This window comes from Capricornis sumatraensis, chromosome 21 (assembly GCF_032405125.1).
Source record: "Capricornis sumatraensis isolate serow.1 chromosome 21, serow.2, whole genome shotgun sequence".
Taxonomy (NCBI): Eukaryota; Metazoa; Chordata; class Mammalia; order Artiodactyla; family Bovidae; genus Capricornis; species Capricornis sumatraensis.
Genome location: NC_091089.1, coordinates 16657136 through 16676597, shown reverse-complemented (window position 1 = coordinate 16676597; position 19462 = coordinate 16657136). Strand labels below are relative to the sequence as shown.

Below are 19462 nucleotides of genomic sequence, written 5' to 3'. Positions count from 1 at the left end.
TCCTGCATCATGGTCTTTTCCAGTGAGTCAGCTCTTCACATCAGGTGTCCAAACTACTGGAGCTTCAGCTTCAGCATCAGTCCTTCCAATGAATGTTCAGGGTTGATTTCCTTTAGGATTGACTGGTTTGATCTCCTTGCTGTCCAAGGGACTCTCAAGAGTGTTCTCCAACACCACAGTTCGAAAACATCAATTCTTTGGTGCTGCAGTCCATGGGGTCACAAAGAGCTGGACACAACTGAGTGATTGAATAACAACAATAGCCTTCTTTATGGTCCAACTCTCACATCCATACATGACTACTGGAAAAACCATAGCTTTGACTATATGGACCTTTGTCAGCAAAGTAATGTCTCTACTTTTTAATGTGCTGTCTAGGTTTGTCATAGCTTTTCTTCCAAGGAGCAAGCATTTTTTAATTTCATGGTTGCAGTCACCGTCTGCAGTGATTTTTAAGCCCAAGAAAATAAAGTCTGTCTGTGTTTCCATTGTTTCCCCATCTATTTGCCATGAAGTGATGGGATCAGATGCCATAATCTTAGTTTTTTGAATGTTGAGTTTTGAGCCAGCTTTTTCACTCTTTTTCACTTCCATCAAGAGGGTCTTTAGTTCCTCTTCACTTTCTGCCTTAAGGGTGGTGTCGCATATCTGAGGTTATTGATATTTCTCCAGGCAATCTTTATTCCAGCATGTGCTTCATCCAGCCTGGCATTTATTTTGAGTACTCTGCATATAAGTTAAATAAGCGGGTTGACATATATTGTATTGTACTTGACATATATTGTCAAGTACAGCCTTGACATACTCCTTTCCCAATTTTGAAGCAGTCTGTTGTTCCATGTCCTGTTCTAACTATTCTTTGACCTGCATACAGATTTCTCAGGAGACAGGTCAGGTGGCCTGGTGTTTCCATCTCTTTGAGACTTTTTTACAATTTGTTGTAATTTACATAGTCAAAGGCTTTAAGTAGTCAGTGAAGCAGTAGTAGATGTTTTTCTGGAATTCTCTTGCTTTTGCCATGATTCCACAGAGGTTGGCAATTTGATCTCTGGTTCCTCTGCCTTTTCTAAATCTAGTTTGAACATTTGGAAGTTCTCTGTTCACGTACTGTTGAAGCCTATAATTTTGAGCATTACTTTGCTAGCATGTGAAATGAGTGCAAATGTCCGGTAGGTTGAACATTCTTTGACATCGCCTTTCTTTGGGATTGAAATGAGAACTGCTCTTTTCCAGTCCTGTGGCCACTGCTGAGTTTACCAAATTTGGTGGCATATTGAGTGCAGCACTCTAACAGCATCATCTTTTAGGATTTGAAGTAGTTCAGCTGGAATTCCTTCATCTTTGTGCTCTTAGCCCCACATTTTTGTACTCAGTCCTCTCAGCCCCCATCAGCATTGGCAAAATCCTGTCTTGGTCAGTGGCACCCAGGGCTGATTTTGAAGGAGGCTTTGGGATGGACGATGCTCAGGATGCTGGAGCCTATCCTGGCAGAGGAGACCTTGGCTTGAGGTGTGTGTGGAGGGTGAGCCTGCTCAGATGAGTGCACCTCCCAGTGCTTGTATGGGCTGAAGTAGGTGGATGGGGATGGGGATTAAAATGACAGCCCCGCCTGTTGTTCACCACTTAGCCGTGGTGCCTTGCTTCTATGGTGTCCTGGCTTTCTTCTGCAGACTTTCCCAGTTGTTGAACTCCTTATTCCTGTCCATTCAGGCTCTCTTCACAACCACCAGCTGTCCCCTTCCTGGGTCCATGTCCAAACCCCACTTTCCACCACTCAGCCCTCCTCTCGACAGAAGACACATGACTCAGGCTGGGCTGGACAAGGCTGCAGTAGAGACCATGTGCACAGTTCTTACTTTGTCATGCCTTTCACAGATGGTCCACCATATTCTCCTTTGATCCTCTGAAGGTCCCTTTCTGTCCCCGCAAATTTCCCCACCATGAGGGGATTTTCTGATCAAGAACCTCTTCTCACCTTCAGCTTTTCCTCAGGGTTGCAGGTCTTTTGTTTGATTCATTTTTTTTTTTTCTTTTTTCCTGCCCCACTGTGAGGGGATTTTTCTTGTCCTTTTATGTGTTCAGAGTCTTCTTCTAATATTCAGCAGGTACTCTGTGTGAGAATTGTTCCATTTATAGATATATTCTTGGTGTACTGGTGAGGAGACAAGAATTCCGCATCCTTCTCTTCCACCATCCTGACTCCTCTTTGATAGTTTTTGAAGGAAGCAAAAGCTTGACAAAGGTGATACACTCTTTCACTTTAAAGTAGGATCATCCAGCTCAGTCTGAATTCTGACAATATGTTAAATTTCTGATTTGTAGACATGGGCATTTTTTTCTTATTGAATACAGTATTGTATTCCCTTTTAGACATCTCTCTTATGCAACAGAAGACAGGAGAAAAATAAGCCTCTACCCAGCAAAAAGGAAAATAGTAGCTTATATATATTGAGTTCTTATTATATGACAGGCACTATTCTAAGCACTTTTTCCTTGTACTGGTTTATTTAATATTTCTAACTCTGTGAGACACAGTTACTCTTTATAGTCTCATTTTATAGATGAGGAAGCTAACACAGAGATGTTAAGTAATTTACCAAAAGTCTTGTAAGTAACAGTTGGCACAGCAGGGATCCAAATCCCGGCTGTTCAACATCACTGTCTATTAATATTCTGCTGAATTGTCACTTAAATTAGAAAGTTATATAATTATTTTAATTTTAGTTTTGATCGATGTAAATGTGACATTCTCTCTCTTGGTAAAAATTTGGTTTCTGTTTCTAAGATCTCCACTGAAGTGATGAAGTGCGTGTAGCCTATTCCTGATGCTTCTCTTTTTGCACTCTACCTTTGTAATATCTGTAATAGCTCTTAACTGCTTGAAGGAAAAAAGAAGGATGTGAAAAACAGTGCTACGTGGATTCAGTTGCTTGGTTAATTGCTTTATATTCCACTGGAGGCTTGCTGGAATTGTCTCTATTTAGAAATCTAAAATTTCCCGTAATGAACCAAATTAATTCTGCCCTAAACATTCTTTTTGCCTAGCATGTTTCGCCAAGGGATGCATGACTTGAAAGTCTGGCCTAACGTAGAAGCAGATGGATCAGAACCCACCAAAACTCCTGGCAGAACAAGCAGTACTCTCTCAGAGGATCAGATGAGTCGCCTTGCCAAGGTAAAAAAGAAATTACTGGAACAGGTGGAAAGCTTCGAATGATAATCTGTTGCATAAATTGATATTATGAATTCTGTGAGGTTACTTTTAAATTTAAATTCAAGCTTTTAATAATAGTTTTATTGAAATATAATTCATGTACCAAAATGTTCACACTTGGAAAGTGTACTATTCAGTGATTTTTTTTAGTAAATTCACAGAGTTGTGCATTCATTACCACTCTACCTTTAGACCATTTTTATAAAAAATGTAACCGTGTACCCATTAGCAGTCATTCCCTGTTCCCTCTTCTCTCCAGCCCCTACCAGCTACTAATCTACTTCTATCTCTGGATTTTCCAGAATTGGATATTTCATGTAAAGAGAATCATGTAATTTATTGCTTTTTGTGTCTGAAACTCCAACGGATTTGAAAACATAGAGCTTTTGGTGATACTTTCAGGATGATCACCTCCCTTTTTTGGTCACATAATCTGAAACATGCGTGTGTTATTACATGCTGGAGATTCTTACATTGTTTGAAAATGAAAATTTCTTATACTAGCTAGTTTAAATTGCCCTCACTCCACCATACTGCTCTTTTGTAAACTGAATTATTACCTTTTTCTTTCAGAATTGTGTTAGTGAAGTGTTTTCGTTTAGCTTTTGTATTTCTAAGTTAAATTCCTTTTTTAAATCACAACAGTTTAACTTATTTTGTGAATATCTGTTCAAAAAGTACTGTGTTACATAGTAACTTCCCACCATCCGTCTGTTTTACACATGGTGGTGTGTTATGTCCGTGCCGCTTTCTCAGTTCGTCCCACTCTCTTTCCCCAGCTGTGTCTGCACGTTCGTTCTCTACATCTGTGTCTCTATTGCTGCAAACAGCACAGGGAATTATATTCAATATCTTGTAATAACCTGTAATGGAAAATAATTGGAAAAAGTGATCAGTATCTTGTTATAACCTGTGTTGGACAATAATTGAAAAAAGTGTACACAAACACGTTTGTTTGAATCACTTTGCTGTACATGTGAAACATAATATTGTGAATCAGCTATACTTGAAAAAAAAGACTGTGGCAAAAAGAAAAAGTACTGTTAAATACTGTTTAAGTATCCTTTTACAATTCTTTAGTTAAGAGATGAGACTTTAATTTTTACATGTAGTTTTCCTTTCTGATCTTACATGGATGACTCTATAATGTCTGGAGAAAGTTTTGGTGCCAAACATTTTACAACTTATTGCCTCAACCTACATGTGGAAGAAACCCTAATTATAAAGAATAAGCACTTGGAGTGTCTAAGCTTTGTGCTTCAATATAATTTTTTTCAAGTTTATTCTGTCTTTTTGTATGTCTCTTTTATGCAAAAATTGTCTCAGAGCTTCTTAATAAGCATTTTGACCAAATTGCTATTGTCCTCCATAAGTACTATTCCCCTCTATAATTAAATAAATAAAACTTAGCTTTCAGTTCAGCTACTCATTCTGAGATTTTGTTGACATTCTTACATGCAATATAGGAAACCTCTTATACTTTTCATATGTATACTTTCTCTTTAAGAATTTATCTTAGTGATGCTATTTTATTGAAGCTACTCTGACTTTTATAAACTGAATAATAGAAATTTTATCAGAATCACCTCATTTATAAGCTGTAAGCTTATATCTCACATGCAGGAAAACCTGGAATTGTCTTTAAGAACAGCATTCATTATGAAAATGAATATTATGAATCATGTAATAACAAAATTCTGAATTTGAGGAGAAATGGCTGAGTCAAGAAATAAAAAGCTATGTAGTTGCACACTGCATCTACTTTGTTTCTTTTATATTAAACAAATATTATAGGCTTCTATTCATATGTTCATAATTTTTTCCCAATTTTTATTTATTTTTTTAAAATTATGACTTTAATTGAATGTTTATAGTAGAAATTTTGCTTTTCATGATTTAATAATTGCAGTGAAAATTTTAGTAGTCAATTTAAGGTAACCAGCCTTACAAATAAATATCAACAAGTATCATAAATACCAATAAATATAAAAGAACATGTGAAATTTCAAAATTTTGTCAGAACTTGTATTATAGTTGACATCTTTGCTTCATAGAAGAGTAGGATCATATACTCTTAAAACATCCTTACAGCAAAGATGAACATAAAACCACTTTATGCTTTTGTTATATATATTAGTATTGTTGTTGCTGTTGTGTTGCTGTTGTTCAGTCACTAAGTTGTATCTGACTCTTTGCCACCACATAGATAGCAGCATTCCAGGCTCTTCTGTTCTCCACTGTCTCCTGGTTCAGTTCAGTTGCTCAGTCGTGATCCCATGGACTAAAGCATGCCAGGCTTCCCTGTCCATCACCAACTCCTGGAGCTTGCTCAGACTCATGTCCATCGAGTTGGTGATGCCATCCAACCATCTCATTCTCTGTCATACCCTTCTCCTCCTGCCTTCAATCTTTCTTAGCATCAGAGTCTTTTCCATTGAGTCAGTTCTTTGCATCAGGTGGCCAAAATATTGGAGTTTCAGCTTTAGCATCAGTCCTTCCAATGAATATTTAGGACAGATTTCCTTTAGGATGGACTGGTTGGATCTCCTTGCAGTCCAAAGGACTCTCAAGAGTCTTCTCCCACACCACAATTAAAAAGTATCAATTCTTTGCCCCTCAGCTTTCTTTATAGTCCAACTCACATCCATACATGACTACTGGAAAGACTGTAGTTTTGACTAGACGGACTTTTGTTGGAAAAGTAATGTTTCTTTTGTCTAATATGCTATCTAGGTTGGTCATAACTTTTCTTCCAAGTAGCAAGCGTCTTTTAATTTCATGGCTGCATTCACCATCTGCAGTGATTTTGGAGCCCAAGAAAATAAAGTCTCTCACTGTTTCCATTATTTCCCCATCTATTTGTCATGAAGTGATGGGACTGGATGCCATGATCTTCATTTTCTGAATGTTGAGTTTTAAGCCAACTTTTTCACTCTTCTCTTTGACTTTCATCAAGAAACTCTTTAGTTCTTCTTCACTTTCGGCCATAAGGGTGGTGTTATCTGCATATCTGAGGTTATTGATATTTCTCCCAGCAATCTTGATTCCAGCTTGTGCTTCATCCAGCCCAGCGTTTTGTATGATGTACTTTGCATATAAGTTAAATAAGCAGGATGACACTATGTAGCCTTGATGTACTCCTTTCCCAATTTGAAGTTTGCTCAAATTCATGTCCATTGAGTCGGTGTTGCTATCTAACCATCTCACGTTCTCCCGCCCTCTTCTCCTTTTGCCTTTAATCTTTCCCAGCATCAGGGTCTTTTCCAGTGAGTCATCTCTTCACCTCAGTTGGCCAGAGTATTGGAGCTTCAGCTTCAGCATCAGTCTTTCCAAAGAATATTTAGGGTTAATTTCCTTCAGAATGGCAGGTTTCATGATTTCTTTGCAGTCCAGGGAACTTTCAGTAGTCTTCTCCAGCACCACAGTTTGAAAGCATTAATTCTTTGGTGCTCAGTCTTCTTTATGGTCCAACTCTCACATCTGTACATGACATTGGAAAAAACATTGCTTTGCCTATATGCACCTTTGTCTTTGACAAACTGATATCTCTGCTTTTTAATACACTATCTAGGTTTGTCATAGTTTTCTTCCTTTTAATTTCATGCTGCAGTCTCTGTCTGCAGTGATTTTGGAGCCCAGGAAAATAAAATCTGTCACTGCTTCCACTTTTTCTTTTTTTATTTGCTATAAAGTGATGGAACTGTAAATCATGGTCTAGTTTTTTGAATGTTGAGTTTTAAGCCAGGTTTTTCATTCTCCTCTTTAACCCTTATCAAGAGGCTCTTTAGTTCCTCTTCCCTTTTTGCCCTTAGTGATATCATCTGAATTTCTGAAGTTATTGATATTTCTCCCAGCAATCTTGATTCCAGCTTGTGATTCATCCAGCTCCACATTTCACATGATGTACTCTGCATATAAGTTATGTAAGCAAGGTGACAATATACAGCCTTGTTGTACCTCTTTCCCAGCTTTGAAGCAGTCTGTTGTTCCATATCCAGTTCTAACTGTTGCTTCTTGACCCACATACAGGTTTCTCAGGAATTATGTAAGGTGGTCTGATACTCCCATCTCTTTAAGAATTTTCCATAGTTCGTTGTGATCCACACAGTGAAAGGCTTTAGCGTAGTCAGTGAAGCAGAAATATATGTTTTTCTGGAATTTCCTTGCTTTCTCATGATCCAACAAATGTTGACATTTTGCTCTCTAGATCATCTGCCTTTCCTAAATCCAGCTTGTTCATCTGGAAGTTCTTGATTCATGTACTGCTGAAGCCAAGCCTGAAGCATTTTGAGCATAACCTTGTTAGCCTGTGAAATGAGTGCAGTTGTATGGTAGTTTGAACATTCTTTGGCATTGCCCTTCTCTGGGATTGGAATGAAAATTGACCTTTTCCAGTCCTGTGGCCCCAGATGAGTTTTGTATGACATATTGTATGACAAATTTGCTGACATATTATATGGAGCACTTTCACAGCAGCATCTTTTAGGATTTTAAATAGCTCAGCTAGGTACCCATCACTTCCACTAGCTTTGTTTGTAATAATACTTTCTGAGGCCTACTTGACTCCAGGATGTCTGGGTCTAGGTGAATGACCACACCATCATGGTTATCTGGGTCATTAAGACCCTTTCCGTATAGTTCTTCTGTGTATTCTTGCGACCTTTTCTTAATCCCTTCTGCTTCTGTTAGTTTGTTACTGTATCTGACCTTTATCATGCCCATCCTTGTATGAAATGTTCCCTTGATATCTCCCAATTTTCTTGAAGAGGTGGCTAGTCTTTGCCATTCTACGGTTTTTCTCTGTTTCTTCACATTGTTCATGTAAGAAGGCCTTTTTATTTCTCCTTGCTATTCTCTGGAACTCTGCATTTATTTGAATGTATCCCTTTCTCCCTTTCCTTTTGCTTCTCTTCTTTCCTCAGCTATTTGTAAAGCCTTCTCACACAACCACTTTACCTTCTTGCATTTCTTTTTCTTGGGGATGATTTTGGTTACCTCCTCCTGTACAGTGTTATAAACCTCCGTCCGTAGTTTTACTTCACTTTATAAGATCTAATTCCTTGCATCTATATGTCACTTCCATTATATAATCATAAGGGATTTGATTTCAGTTGTACGAGAATGGCCTAATGGTTTTCCCTACTTTCTTCAATTTAAGCCTGAATTTTGTAGTAAGGAGCTCATGATCTGAGTCACAGTCAGCTCCAGTTCTTGTTTTTATTGACTGTTTTGAGCTTCTCCAGTATTGGCTGCAAAGAGCGCAATAAATCTAATTTCAGTATTGACCATCTGGTGATGTCCACTTGTAGAGTCTTCTCTTGAGCTGTTGGAAATAGTGTTTGCTATGACCAGTCTGTTCTCTTGATGAAACCCTGTTAGCTTTTGCCCTGTTTCATTTTATATTCCTTTGTAGTGGTTCTTATTCTATGATTCTAAAAGCACTGACATAGCAAATAATGGGGGATTTTTTTCTCTCCACCTTAATAGAAGAAAACACATGCAGCCATCGTTTGGCAATTGTGGGATTGTTGTTCATGCCGTTCCTTTTTTTCTGTAAAACATATGCCTGGAGTAAAGCATCGTTTAGGACCTGCCTAATACAAATGATCTGGCTATGGTCTTAGATTTTGTTTTTGTTACTGTTTGATTAGTGCCTGTTTCTTGACTTAAATTTTTCAGACTGGCTTCCTGAGTATTTCCTTTCTGTTATACCAGAAGAAGTATACTTTGATATTTGTTGTGATCTTAATTTCTAAACTTATTAAAGGGGATACACTTTGATACTAGGTATGCTCTGAACTTAAAATATATTTTGGTATTGTTTTTTCTTCAAATTATACCACAGTAGCTTTTTCTCTCTCCTTATCTCTTCCTCTCAGTTTTCTGGTTCCACATTAAAAAGTTTGCCCTGTTAGATTGTCATTCTCATCTACAAAATATTTTGAAACTGTCTATGGTACAATATACTTTTAAAACCTGGGGAAAGAATGTTTGCGCTCATTTTTCCATTTTCATGTAAAAGGAACAGATACTTCTATTTCTCACACTATCATTTTAAGAAAAGAAATGAATATTTTAATAGATGATGTTTAAGTGGTTAGAACTGAACGATTTCTTTCATAGTACTTTGATTTTTCAACCAGTGAATTTACTCTGATTGTTTTTAATTGTTAAGAAGGTGACTTTGTTAGCAGAAGGAATCTGTAGACTCTTCCTCCTGTGGGCCTTGGTTCTTGGAAGGGATGCAAAGAATTTAAGGTCTCACCCCATTGCAAGAAGATTTATTAACAATAAGGAAAGAAAGAACAGATTACAAAGAGTTGGACCTGACTGAGTGCACACAAAGAACAGAGAGAATACTTCATGAGAGAGGTGGGCTGCCAAGGGAGGCAAATTTCCCTGAAGGGTTGGGGTATAAGAGTTTTTAAGGCAGGATCATTTGCATAATCCAGGGAGTTCGTTGAGTAACAGCTGCAAGTTATAGTACTGTGAAAGGATGCTCTACTGCGCATGTCCTTTGCATAATTCAGTCTGTTATAATTAGATGTATGTTTTCAAGGAATATTTGTGAGCAGTTAAAGTCCAATGGCCACCAAAGGTTGCCTTAGTACTGGATAGTTAGGGGTGTGTCAGTGTGCTAGAGTAGGGAAAGTCCTGCCAGTAGGGCTGGTGGGGGGATTTTAAAGCCACCTGACTATTTTTGGAGTACTGGTGGGCGTATTAGGGACAGGACTGGTAAATTGCTTGGTGAAGTTATGGGGCTCTTGGATGGTTAGTTGAAGGGACCGCCTCTCATTGGCTCTTCCCTGGTGGCTAAAAGGTTAAAGTGTCTGCCTCTAATGCGGGAGACCCTGGTTCGATCCCTGGGTCGGGAGGATCCCCTGGAGAAGGAAACTGCAACCCACTCCAGTATTCTTGCCTCGAGAATCCCATGGACAGAGGAGCCTGGTGGGCTACAATCCATGGGGTCGCAAAGAGTCAGACATGACTGAGCGACTTAACTAACTAACTAACATTCCTGTCGATCAGCTTAAATGTAAAAAGGTGTGTATTAATCTGAATAATAGCAAAGTGTAGTTTCCATGCACCCTGTAAGCCAAAATAAATAGCAAAGTGGCAGTTTTCAAACTACAGTTTAAGAGAGTTTATTCAGTTTAAGAACTTCTGTAGTCTTGGCTGCTTCCAGTTAATAGAATAAGGGGGCTGGGAAATGAAGATGAACTTTTTAAATGGCCTGTGAAAAGACAGTGTTATATAATTACTAAGCAAAGAACCTCAAAATCAAGCGGTACCAAATATTCTAATTCTTATTGATAGATGTGAGAGTAAATTATAACTGTAATTTGAATAATTGAAGTTTAAAAGCCTGATTTCTAGGTTTTACATTTTTTAAGAGTTTAAATCCTCCTGGAATAGTTTTAGTGGAGTTAATCTTTAATGATTTTACATCATTTTTTGAACATGCCTAATGTTCATTTGAGGAAAAATTGAGTGTAAGAAAAGGAAACAGAACTCAATAGTCTTCAGTTTAGTTCTTACTTTTTATAACTGAATTTCTTAGACTTAGTAGGGAACAGGAAGAAAGTGAATGTATTGAAATATACTCTTTCCCTCATCTTCCTTTTTGTCTTCTCTTTCCCATCTCTAAATTTCCCCAATTAATTTGTATTAATGTGTAGTAACTTTCTGTTAGAATTGATTTGTGAAAATAATAAAAGGCCAGACCTCTTGGGCATGTTATTACACTTTGGTTGTCTGTGAGCCAACCTTTGAATAATTGTGGCTGTTACTTGAGCTCCATTTTTCAGCTCCATTTTTCAACTTGTCATATTTTAAGAGTTTTATGACTAGGATGCATATCCACCTGGGGTTTTGGATGTGACTACTAAGTTTTAGTGTTTGATTTATATTTGAGTTCGTGTCTTTAGATAAAAGCGTCCATCTCCACTGTCTTCATTTTAGCAGCTCTGCTTGTTGCCTTTGGAATGTGCTTTAGTTTCTGTCAGTTTGATTAAGAGGAGGCAAACGAAAGTAAGGACTATTTGAAAAATGCTTTGTGGTCTGTGTGACACAGATAGGGTAGGGAATCTTAGGGAGAGGGTATAAATGAGCGCTGCTACAGAGAAGTTGTGGTAGGATGTGGTTATGTGTCAGGCTGACCCTTAGAGTGCCTTGAAGGGGTAATTGTGGGTCCAGAATCCAGACTCAGGTTTGTAATCACAGGAACTGCATTTATTTTAGTTCATCCAGAAAAAGTTAGTATTTTGAACATAGGTTCATGCCAATCAATACAAAGGGTTATTTTTAACGTTATGATGTAGACCTGTACTATCATAATAGCCTCAATTCACATATGGCAACTTAATTAAAATTAAATAAAATTTAAAATCCGTTGCTTTGTTACCATAATCACATTTCAAGTGCTCAATAGCCACATGTGGCTAGGGGTTACCTAGTAGACAGTGCAAGTAGGGAAATATTTCCATTATTGCTGAAAGTTCTGTTGAGCAAGTTCTGTTGAGCAGCACTGGTCTAGAATGCCAATTTAATAATTTTTAAATGGTGAGTAACCATATTATCTTTATGGTAACCATATTACTTGTGCCTGTTACCCAGGTCACCATTTTTCAAGGCAAGTTGCAAATTAAATTAGCCTTCAGGAGATTATTAATTTCTTAATCATGAAGGACCCTGAAGGAGCTAGAAAGTTTGTGAGATATTTCTCTCAGTTTGAGGAAATCTTTAAAGTTCTTTTCCTCTTTCTCTCTTGACATCATTTCTCTAGTTTCTTGAATATACTGTATGTTTTGAATAAACATTGACTAGTTATCATGATCACAAAATAATCCTTTACAATTGAGATTAAGGTAATGAAGAAATTTTCTGGTTACAAAATTTTATGAAATGAAATTGAGGCTATTTAAATTATTTCACAGTACTGATTGACCTGATGAAATATTTACCCTTAAAACTAAATATTTTACATAGAATGAACTGCATTGAATGGGTACTTGTCTTGAGGTGTGAATTTAGAGGAGTTCACTGAGATTTTAAGTATATGGACAAGTCCTCTTTATCGCCACCATCATCACTTCTTGTTGAAGATACACTCCTAAATGTTGGAGATTTAAGAACTAGATTACCAGGTTGAAGCTGTTATTATTAGTGACATTACAAGTAATACTAAAACAGTTATAATCACCTTGCATGTATAAACAGCATTAATAGCTCTAAAACCCTTTAGCATGAATCAGGAACTGAAATGGAGACTGTTTTTCATTCAAATTCCAACTGTGTCTTGTTCGTTTGTGATATTGGATAGCTACCTAACCTTTACGAAGTCATGAATTCCTCATCTATAAGTAGGAGTAACTATTATATCTACTTTTTTGAGTTTCTATGAAGACTAGATATAAATGAGATTAAATAAATATTTAAAGGATTTAACATATTATGGGACAGTTGTTCAGTCACTAACTCATGTCACTTTGTGACCTTTGTGACATGTCACCACATGACACTTTGTGACCCTGTGGACTACAGCACGCCAGGCTTCCCTGTCGTTCACTATTTCCCAGAGTTTGCTCAAACTCATTTCCATTGAGTTGGTGATGCCATCCAACCGTCTTACCTCTATTGCTCCCTTTTCCTCCTGCCCTTAATCTTTCCCAGCATCAGGGTCTTTTCCAGTGAGTTGGCTCTTTGCCTCAGGTGGCAAAACTATTGAAACTTCAGCTTCAGCATCAGTCCTTCGGATGAATATTCAGGGTTGATTTTCTTTAGGATTGACTGGTTTGATCTCCTTGCAGTCCAAGGGACTCCCAAAAGTCTTCTCCAGCACTACAGTTCAAAAGCATCAATTCTTGGTCACTCAGCCTTCTTTATGGTCCAACTCTCACATCTGTACATGACTACTGGAAAAACCATATGTGTATCAGTCACTTACTCACATCTGACTCTTTCTGACCAGAGAGACTGTAGCCCTCCAGACTTCTCTGCACATGGAATTCTCCAGGCAAGAATACTGGAGTGGATGGCCATTCCCTTCTCCAGAAAATCTTCCTGACCCAAGGTTCGAACCTGTATCTCCCGGTATTGCAGGCAGATTCTCTACCATCTGAGCCACCAGGGAATCCCAGAAAAACCATAGCTTTGACTATACAGCCTTTTGTCGGCAAAGTGGTATCTCTGCTTTTTAATATGCTATCTAGGTTTTTCATAGCTTTTTTCCCAAGGAGCAAGTGTCTTAATTTTATGGCTACAGTCACCTTCCGCAGAGATTTTGGAGCACAAGAAAATAAAGCCTATCACTATTTTTACTTTTCCTCGATTTGCCATCAAGTGATGATGCTGGATGCCATGATCTTAGTTTTTTAAATGTTGAGTTTTAAGCCAGCTTTTCCACTCTCCTCTTTCACCTTTATCAAGAGGCTCTTTAGTTGTTCTTCCCTTTCTGCCATTAGGGTGGTGTCATGCTTATCTGAGGTTGTTGATACTTCTTTTGGGAATCTTTAATACCAGCTTGTGATTCATCCAACTTGGCTTCCTGGTGGCTCAGATGGTAAAGAATCTGCCTGCAATGCAGGAGACCTGGGTTTCATCCCTGGATTGGGAAGATCCCCTGAAGGAGGGCATGACGGCTCACTCCAGTATACTTGCCAGGAGAATCCTCATGGTCAGGGGAGCCTGGCAGGCTACAGTCCAAGGGGTTGCAAAGAGTGGGACACAACTGAGCAACTAAGCATACAGCACATTCTGCATATAAGTTAAATAAGCATAGTGACACTCACTATATAGCCTGTTGTACTCCATTGCCAGTTTAGAACCAGTCCATTGTTCCATGTCTTGTTTTAACTGTTGCTTTTTTACCCGCATATAGGTTTCTCAGGAGACAAGTAACATTGTCCGGTACTCCCATCTCTTAAGAATTTCCCACGGTTTGTTGTGATCCACACAAAGGCTTTAGTGTAGTCAGTGAAGCAGAAGTAGATGTCTTTCTGGAATTTCCTTGGTTTTTCTACAATCCAGTGAATGTTGGCAATTTGATCTCTAGTTCCTTTGCCTTTTCGAATTCCAGCTTGTACATCTGGAAGGTCTTGGTTCACATACTCCTGAAGCCTATTTTGAAAGAGTTTGAGCATAACCTTGCTGACATGTGAAATGAACATAATCGTGTGTTAGTTTGAACCTTCTTTGGCATTGCCCTTCTTGGGGATTGGAATGGACACTGACCTTTTCCAGTTCTGTGGCCACTGTTAAGTTTCCCAAATTTGCTGACATGTTGAATATAGCACTTTAACAGCATCTTAGGATTTTAAATAGCTCTGCTCAGATGCCATCACCTCCACCAGCTTGTTCATAGTAGTGCTTCCTAGGCAGTACTGAGCACTCATAAATGTTAGCTGTTGTTATTTGATCTTATTGCTTTGCCTTCATTTGAATCTAACAAATGTAATGATTGGCTTTGTAATATACACTATTTTTATTCTCATGAAATGTGCATTGTTTTTAAACTGCTGAAAGGATGGAAGCTTAGAAAAGTTATGTGATGTATTTTAGTGATTCAAGTAAACAGAAAATTGTTTTACCAGGACCTGAAATCAGATCTTTAAATCCTTTTTATAAATACCTCTCTAAAGATAAGTATCAGTATCATGTTTTAGATTTAGGGTTGTGAAGAATAGTTTGCATAGAGAATGTTAAAAAGTAGAGACATTACTTTGCCAAGAAAGGTCCATCTAGTCAAGGCTATGGTTTTTCCTGTGGACATGTATGGATAAGAGAGTTGAACTATAAAGAAAGCTGAGCACTGAAAAATTGTTGCTTTTGAACTGTGGTGTTGGAGAAGACTCTTGAGAGTCCCTTGGACTGCTAGGAGGTCCAACCAGTCCATCCTAAAGGAAATCAGTCCTGAATATTCATTGGAAGGACTGATGCTGAAGGTGAGATTCCAGTACTTTGGCCACCTGATGTGAAGAACTGACTCATTTGAAAAGACCTTGATGCTGTTAAAACTGAAGGTAGGAGAAGAAGGGGACGACAGAGGATGAGATAGTTGGATGGCATCACCAACTCCATGGACATGAGTTTGAACAAACTCTGGGAATTGGTGAAGGACAGGGAAGCCTGGTGTGTTGCAGTCCATGGGATTGCAAGGAGTTGGACATGACTGAGCAACTGAACTGAACTGAGAGAATGTCATTATTATCAAGAATGTTAAACTTGAAAGGTAGAAGAGGCAGAAAGAGTATGAAATTAAAAAATGTAATTGGTTGGCTTTAATGTTTGTTTTTTTCTGTAAGATGGCTCTTACTTGTCTTTAACTTCATTCAAAACAATTTTGTTAGATTATATTGTGACAGCAGTCATATCAGCATGCATTTTTTAAAAAAGCAAACTTTTGTTTTCTTTTGGCAACATGTCCCTTTGTTTGTTTTTTAATTTTTTAAATTATGAAAAAGTAAACCACTAGATCCCACCCAGTATGTATAGGATTTGATTTTATTGTGATCCTACCAATTCATTGTGGCTTCTCCTTTTTCTTGGAATATAGGGTATCTTTTTTTGTGTGGTTTCCAGGGTCCTTCTGTTGATAGATGTTCAACAGCTAGTTGGGATTTGAGGCCTCTCACAGGAGGAGATGAGCATACTTCCTTTAACTATGCCATCTTGATTTGATCTCTTTTTCAAAAAAAGCTTCTTTTCAAAATTGATGAGTTTTTGTGTAGCCATTTTAATAGTGAAGATGAAGGGAAAAAAGCAACATATTCAGCTTATTATGCTTTAGTTTTTCAAGAAAAGTAAAAATGCAATTGAAACACACGCAAAAAACAATTGTGTAGTGTATGGAGAAGGTGCTGTGACTGATCAAACATGTCAGAAGTGGTTTGCAGTGTTTCATGCTGCAGATTTCTCACTAAAGGATTCTCCAAAGTCAGTTAGACCAGTTAAAGTTGATAGTGATAAAACTGAGACATCATTTGAGTACAGTCAATGCTACAGAAGATAGCCTGTACTCAGGAGATAGCCAACACACAGAAAATATCCATATCAAGCATTGAAAATCATCTGCATCAGCATGGCCACGTTAATCACATTGATGTTTGACTTTCACATTAAAAAAAACCCCTTGATTATATTTTACATGCTGTTCTCTACTGAAGTGTAATGACAGTGTTTCATTTTTAAAACAAATTGTGATGGGCAGTGACAAATTGATACTGTACAATAGTGTAGAACAGAAGAGATCGTGGGGCAAGTGAAGTGAACCACCACCAACCACACCGAAGACCTGCCTTTGTCCAAAGAAAGTAATGTTGTATCTATGGTGGAATTGGAAGGGAGTGCTCTATTATGAGTTCTTCCTGGAAAACCAAACGATTAGTTTTGCTCCCAGTTAGACCAGCTGAAGGCAGCCCTTTACAAAAAGTATCAGAATTAGTCAACAGAAAATGCATAATCTCCCATCAGGATATTGCAAGATTCTGTGTTTCTTTGATGACAGACAAAGACTATAAAGCTTGGCTGGGAAGTTCTGAGTCATCTATGAGATTAATCTTTGGATTTCCATTTATTTTGCTATTTACACAATTCTGTTAGTGGAAAAAAATTCAGTTCCCTGGAAGACTGTAGAAAAGGCACTTGGAACAGTTCTTTGCTTATGAAGATAAGGTGTTTGGGGAAGATGGACTGATGAAGTTGCCTTTAAAATGGCAGAAGGTAGTAGAACAAAATGGTGAATACATTGTTCGGTAAAGTTCTTGGTGAAAATGAAAAATTAGGTCTTTTATTTTTACTCAAATACTGAAGGAAGTTTTTGGCCAACCCGATATATTTCTATACTATGTCCTTAGGTATAGCATAGAACATGGTGCCCAATAGGCACCATCTTTAATGGTGAGTCAAGAAACAGTGACTTTCCTGTGGTGAGTGAGCACCCACTAAATATCTGCACTATAAATGAACTGTCCTTAACCAAAGACTTCCCTGGTGGCTCAGACTGTAAAAGCATCTGCCTATAAAGCGGGAGACCTGGGTTTGATCTCTGGGACGGGAAGATCCTCTGGAGAAGAAAATGGCAACCCACTCCAGTATTCTTGCCTGGAAAATCCCATGGACGGAGGAGCCTGGCAGGCTACAGTCCTTGGGGTTGCAAAGAGTCAGACATGACTGAGAACTGGTTTTACAAACAGTAGTTATGGCATCAATTGTTGTTAATGTCCAAGCACATACTGCTCGCCACATAACAGGCCAGTTAATGGAGACACTAGGTGTTAGGCCAAGGAAAAGTGATTTTATGTTGAAAACCAACAGATTGAGAAAATGGTGAACTAGTGTTTCAAAGAACCATTTTACCTGAGTTAGATTTCAGGCTTTTTTTATACTAAAAGGGGAGGTGGGATGCGGCTAGTTGTTGCAAACTTCTTCTGATTCACTTATATATATTTGTACATAAATACACACTAACTTTCCAGATTCTTTTCCATTATACATTATTACAAGATATTGTATAGTTCTCTGTGCTAAACAGTAGATTCTTGTTATTTGTATATACATGCTCAGTGGCTTCAGTTGTGTCTGACTTTTTGTGACCCTATAGACTGTAGCCTGCCAGCTTCCTCTGTCCGTGGGATTCTCCAGCAAGAATATGGGAATGGGTCACTATGCTCACCTCCAAGAGATCTTCCCAACCCAGGGATTGAACCCACGTCTCCTACGTCTTCTGAATTGCAGGCGGGTTCTTTACAACTAGTGCCATCTCAGAGGCCCTCTTGCTATGTATCTTTTTTGTATATAGTAATGTGTATCTGTTAACCTTAGTCTCCTAATTTATCCCCTCCCTACTTTCTCCTTTGGCAGCTGTAAGTTTATTTTCTATGTCTGTGAGTCTCTCTCTGTTTTAAGTTCATTTGTATCCTTTTATTTTTTGAGTCCACGTGTAAGTGATATCATGAAATTTGTCTTTTTTTTTTTTTTTGGCTTCTCTCTGGCTTACTTCCTTTAGTATGATTAATCTCTAGGTCTATCCCTGTTGCTGCAAATGACAATTCTTTCCTTTTCATGACTATTATTTCATATATGTATGTTAAAATATACATATGCATGCCGTATCTTCTTTTGGAATAGGTAGTGGCAACCCACTCCAGTATTCTCACCTGGAAAATTCCATAGACAGAGGACCCTGGTGGGCTTCAGTTCACAGGGTTGCAAAGCTGGACACGACTGACTGAGCATGCATGCACATATTCTTTATTGATTCACCTGTAGATGGACACTACCATGTTTTGGCTGTTGTAAATAGTGCTGCTATGAACTTTGGGGTGCATATATCTCTTTGAACTAGTTTTCATCTTTTCTGGATACATGACCAGAAGTGGGATTGCTGAATTATATGGTAACTCTTATTTTTAGTTTTCTAAAGCACTTACATAGTGTTTTCCATAGTGGTCACACCAATTTACCTGTCCACCAGCAACTTAGGAGGATTCCTTTTTCTCCACACCCTCTCCAGATTTATTATTTGTAAACTTTTTAATGATGACCATTAGATTGGTGTGAGGTAATTTATTATTGTAGTTTTGATTTGCATTTCTCTAATAATTAGCAGTGGTGAGTATCTTTTCATGTGCCTGTTGGCTCTCTTTATGTCTTCTTTAGAGAAATGTCTGTTTAGGTCTTCTTCCTGTTTTTTGGCTGGATTGTTTGGGATTTTTTGAGCTATATGATCTGTTTGTACATTTTGGAAATTAAGCACATCATTTGTAAATATTTTCTGCAATAGTTTGTATTTTCATTTTGCTTATGATTTTCTTTGCTTTATAAAAGCTTTCAAATTTAATCAGTCCCGTTTGTTTACTTTTGCTTTTATTTCTTTTGCTTTGGGAGACTGATCTAAGAAAGGATTGCTATGACTTCATGTCAGAGAAAGTTTTGCCTACAGTCTCTTCCAGGAGTTTTATAGTGTCATGTTTTATAACTAAATCTTCAAGCCATTTTGAGTTTTATATTTGTGTTTGATGTGAGGGAATATGCTAACTTCAGTGATTTACATATGGCTGAAAGGACACTTTTTTTTTAATGTGAAGAGATCTAATCAAGGACAGACATTGCAAAGAATACCTACTTTTCCCCCCAAAGCCCTAAGATAGCTCAGTTGGTAAAGAATCTGCCTGCAGTGCAAGAGACCTGGGTTCGATTCCTGGGTCGGGAAGATCCCCTGGAGAAGGAAATGGCAACCCACTCCAGTAT

General features: G+C 38.0%; 1 protein-coding gene across 1 annotated transcript in view; it reads left to right on the top strand.

Annotated features, from left to right (window-relative positions):
• PIK3C3 (phosphatidylinositol 3-kinase catalytic subunit type 3) overlaps positions 1-19462 on the top strand; it is a 163950-nt gene that overhangs the window by 28576 nt on the left and 115912 nt on the right. Inside the window, exon 4 of the mRNA XM_068993631.1 lies at positions 3046-3175. Within this exon, the coding sequence (XP_068849732.1) occupies positions 3046-3175 (130 nt within the window). The remainder of the gene's footprint in view (positions 1-3045; positions 3176-19462) is intronic.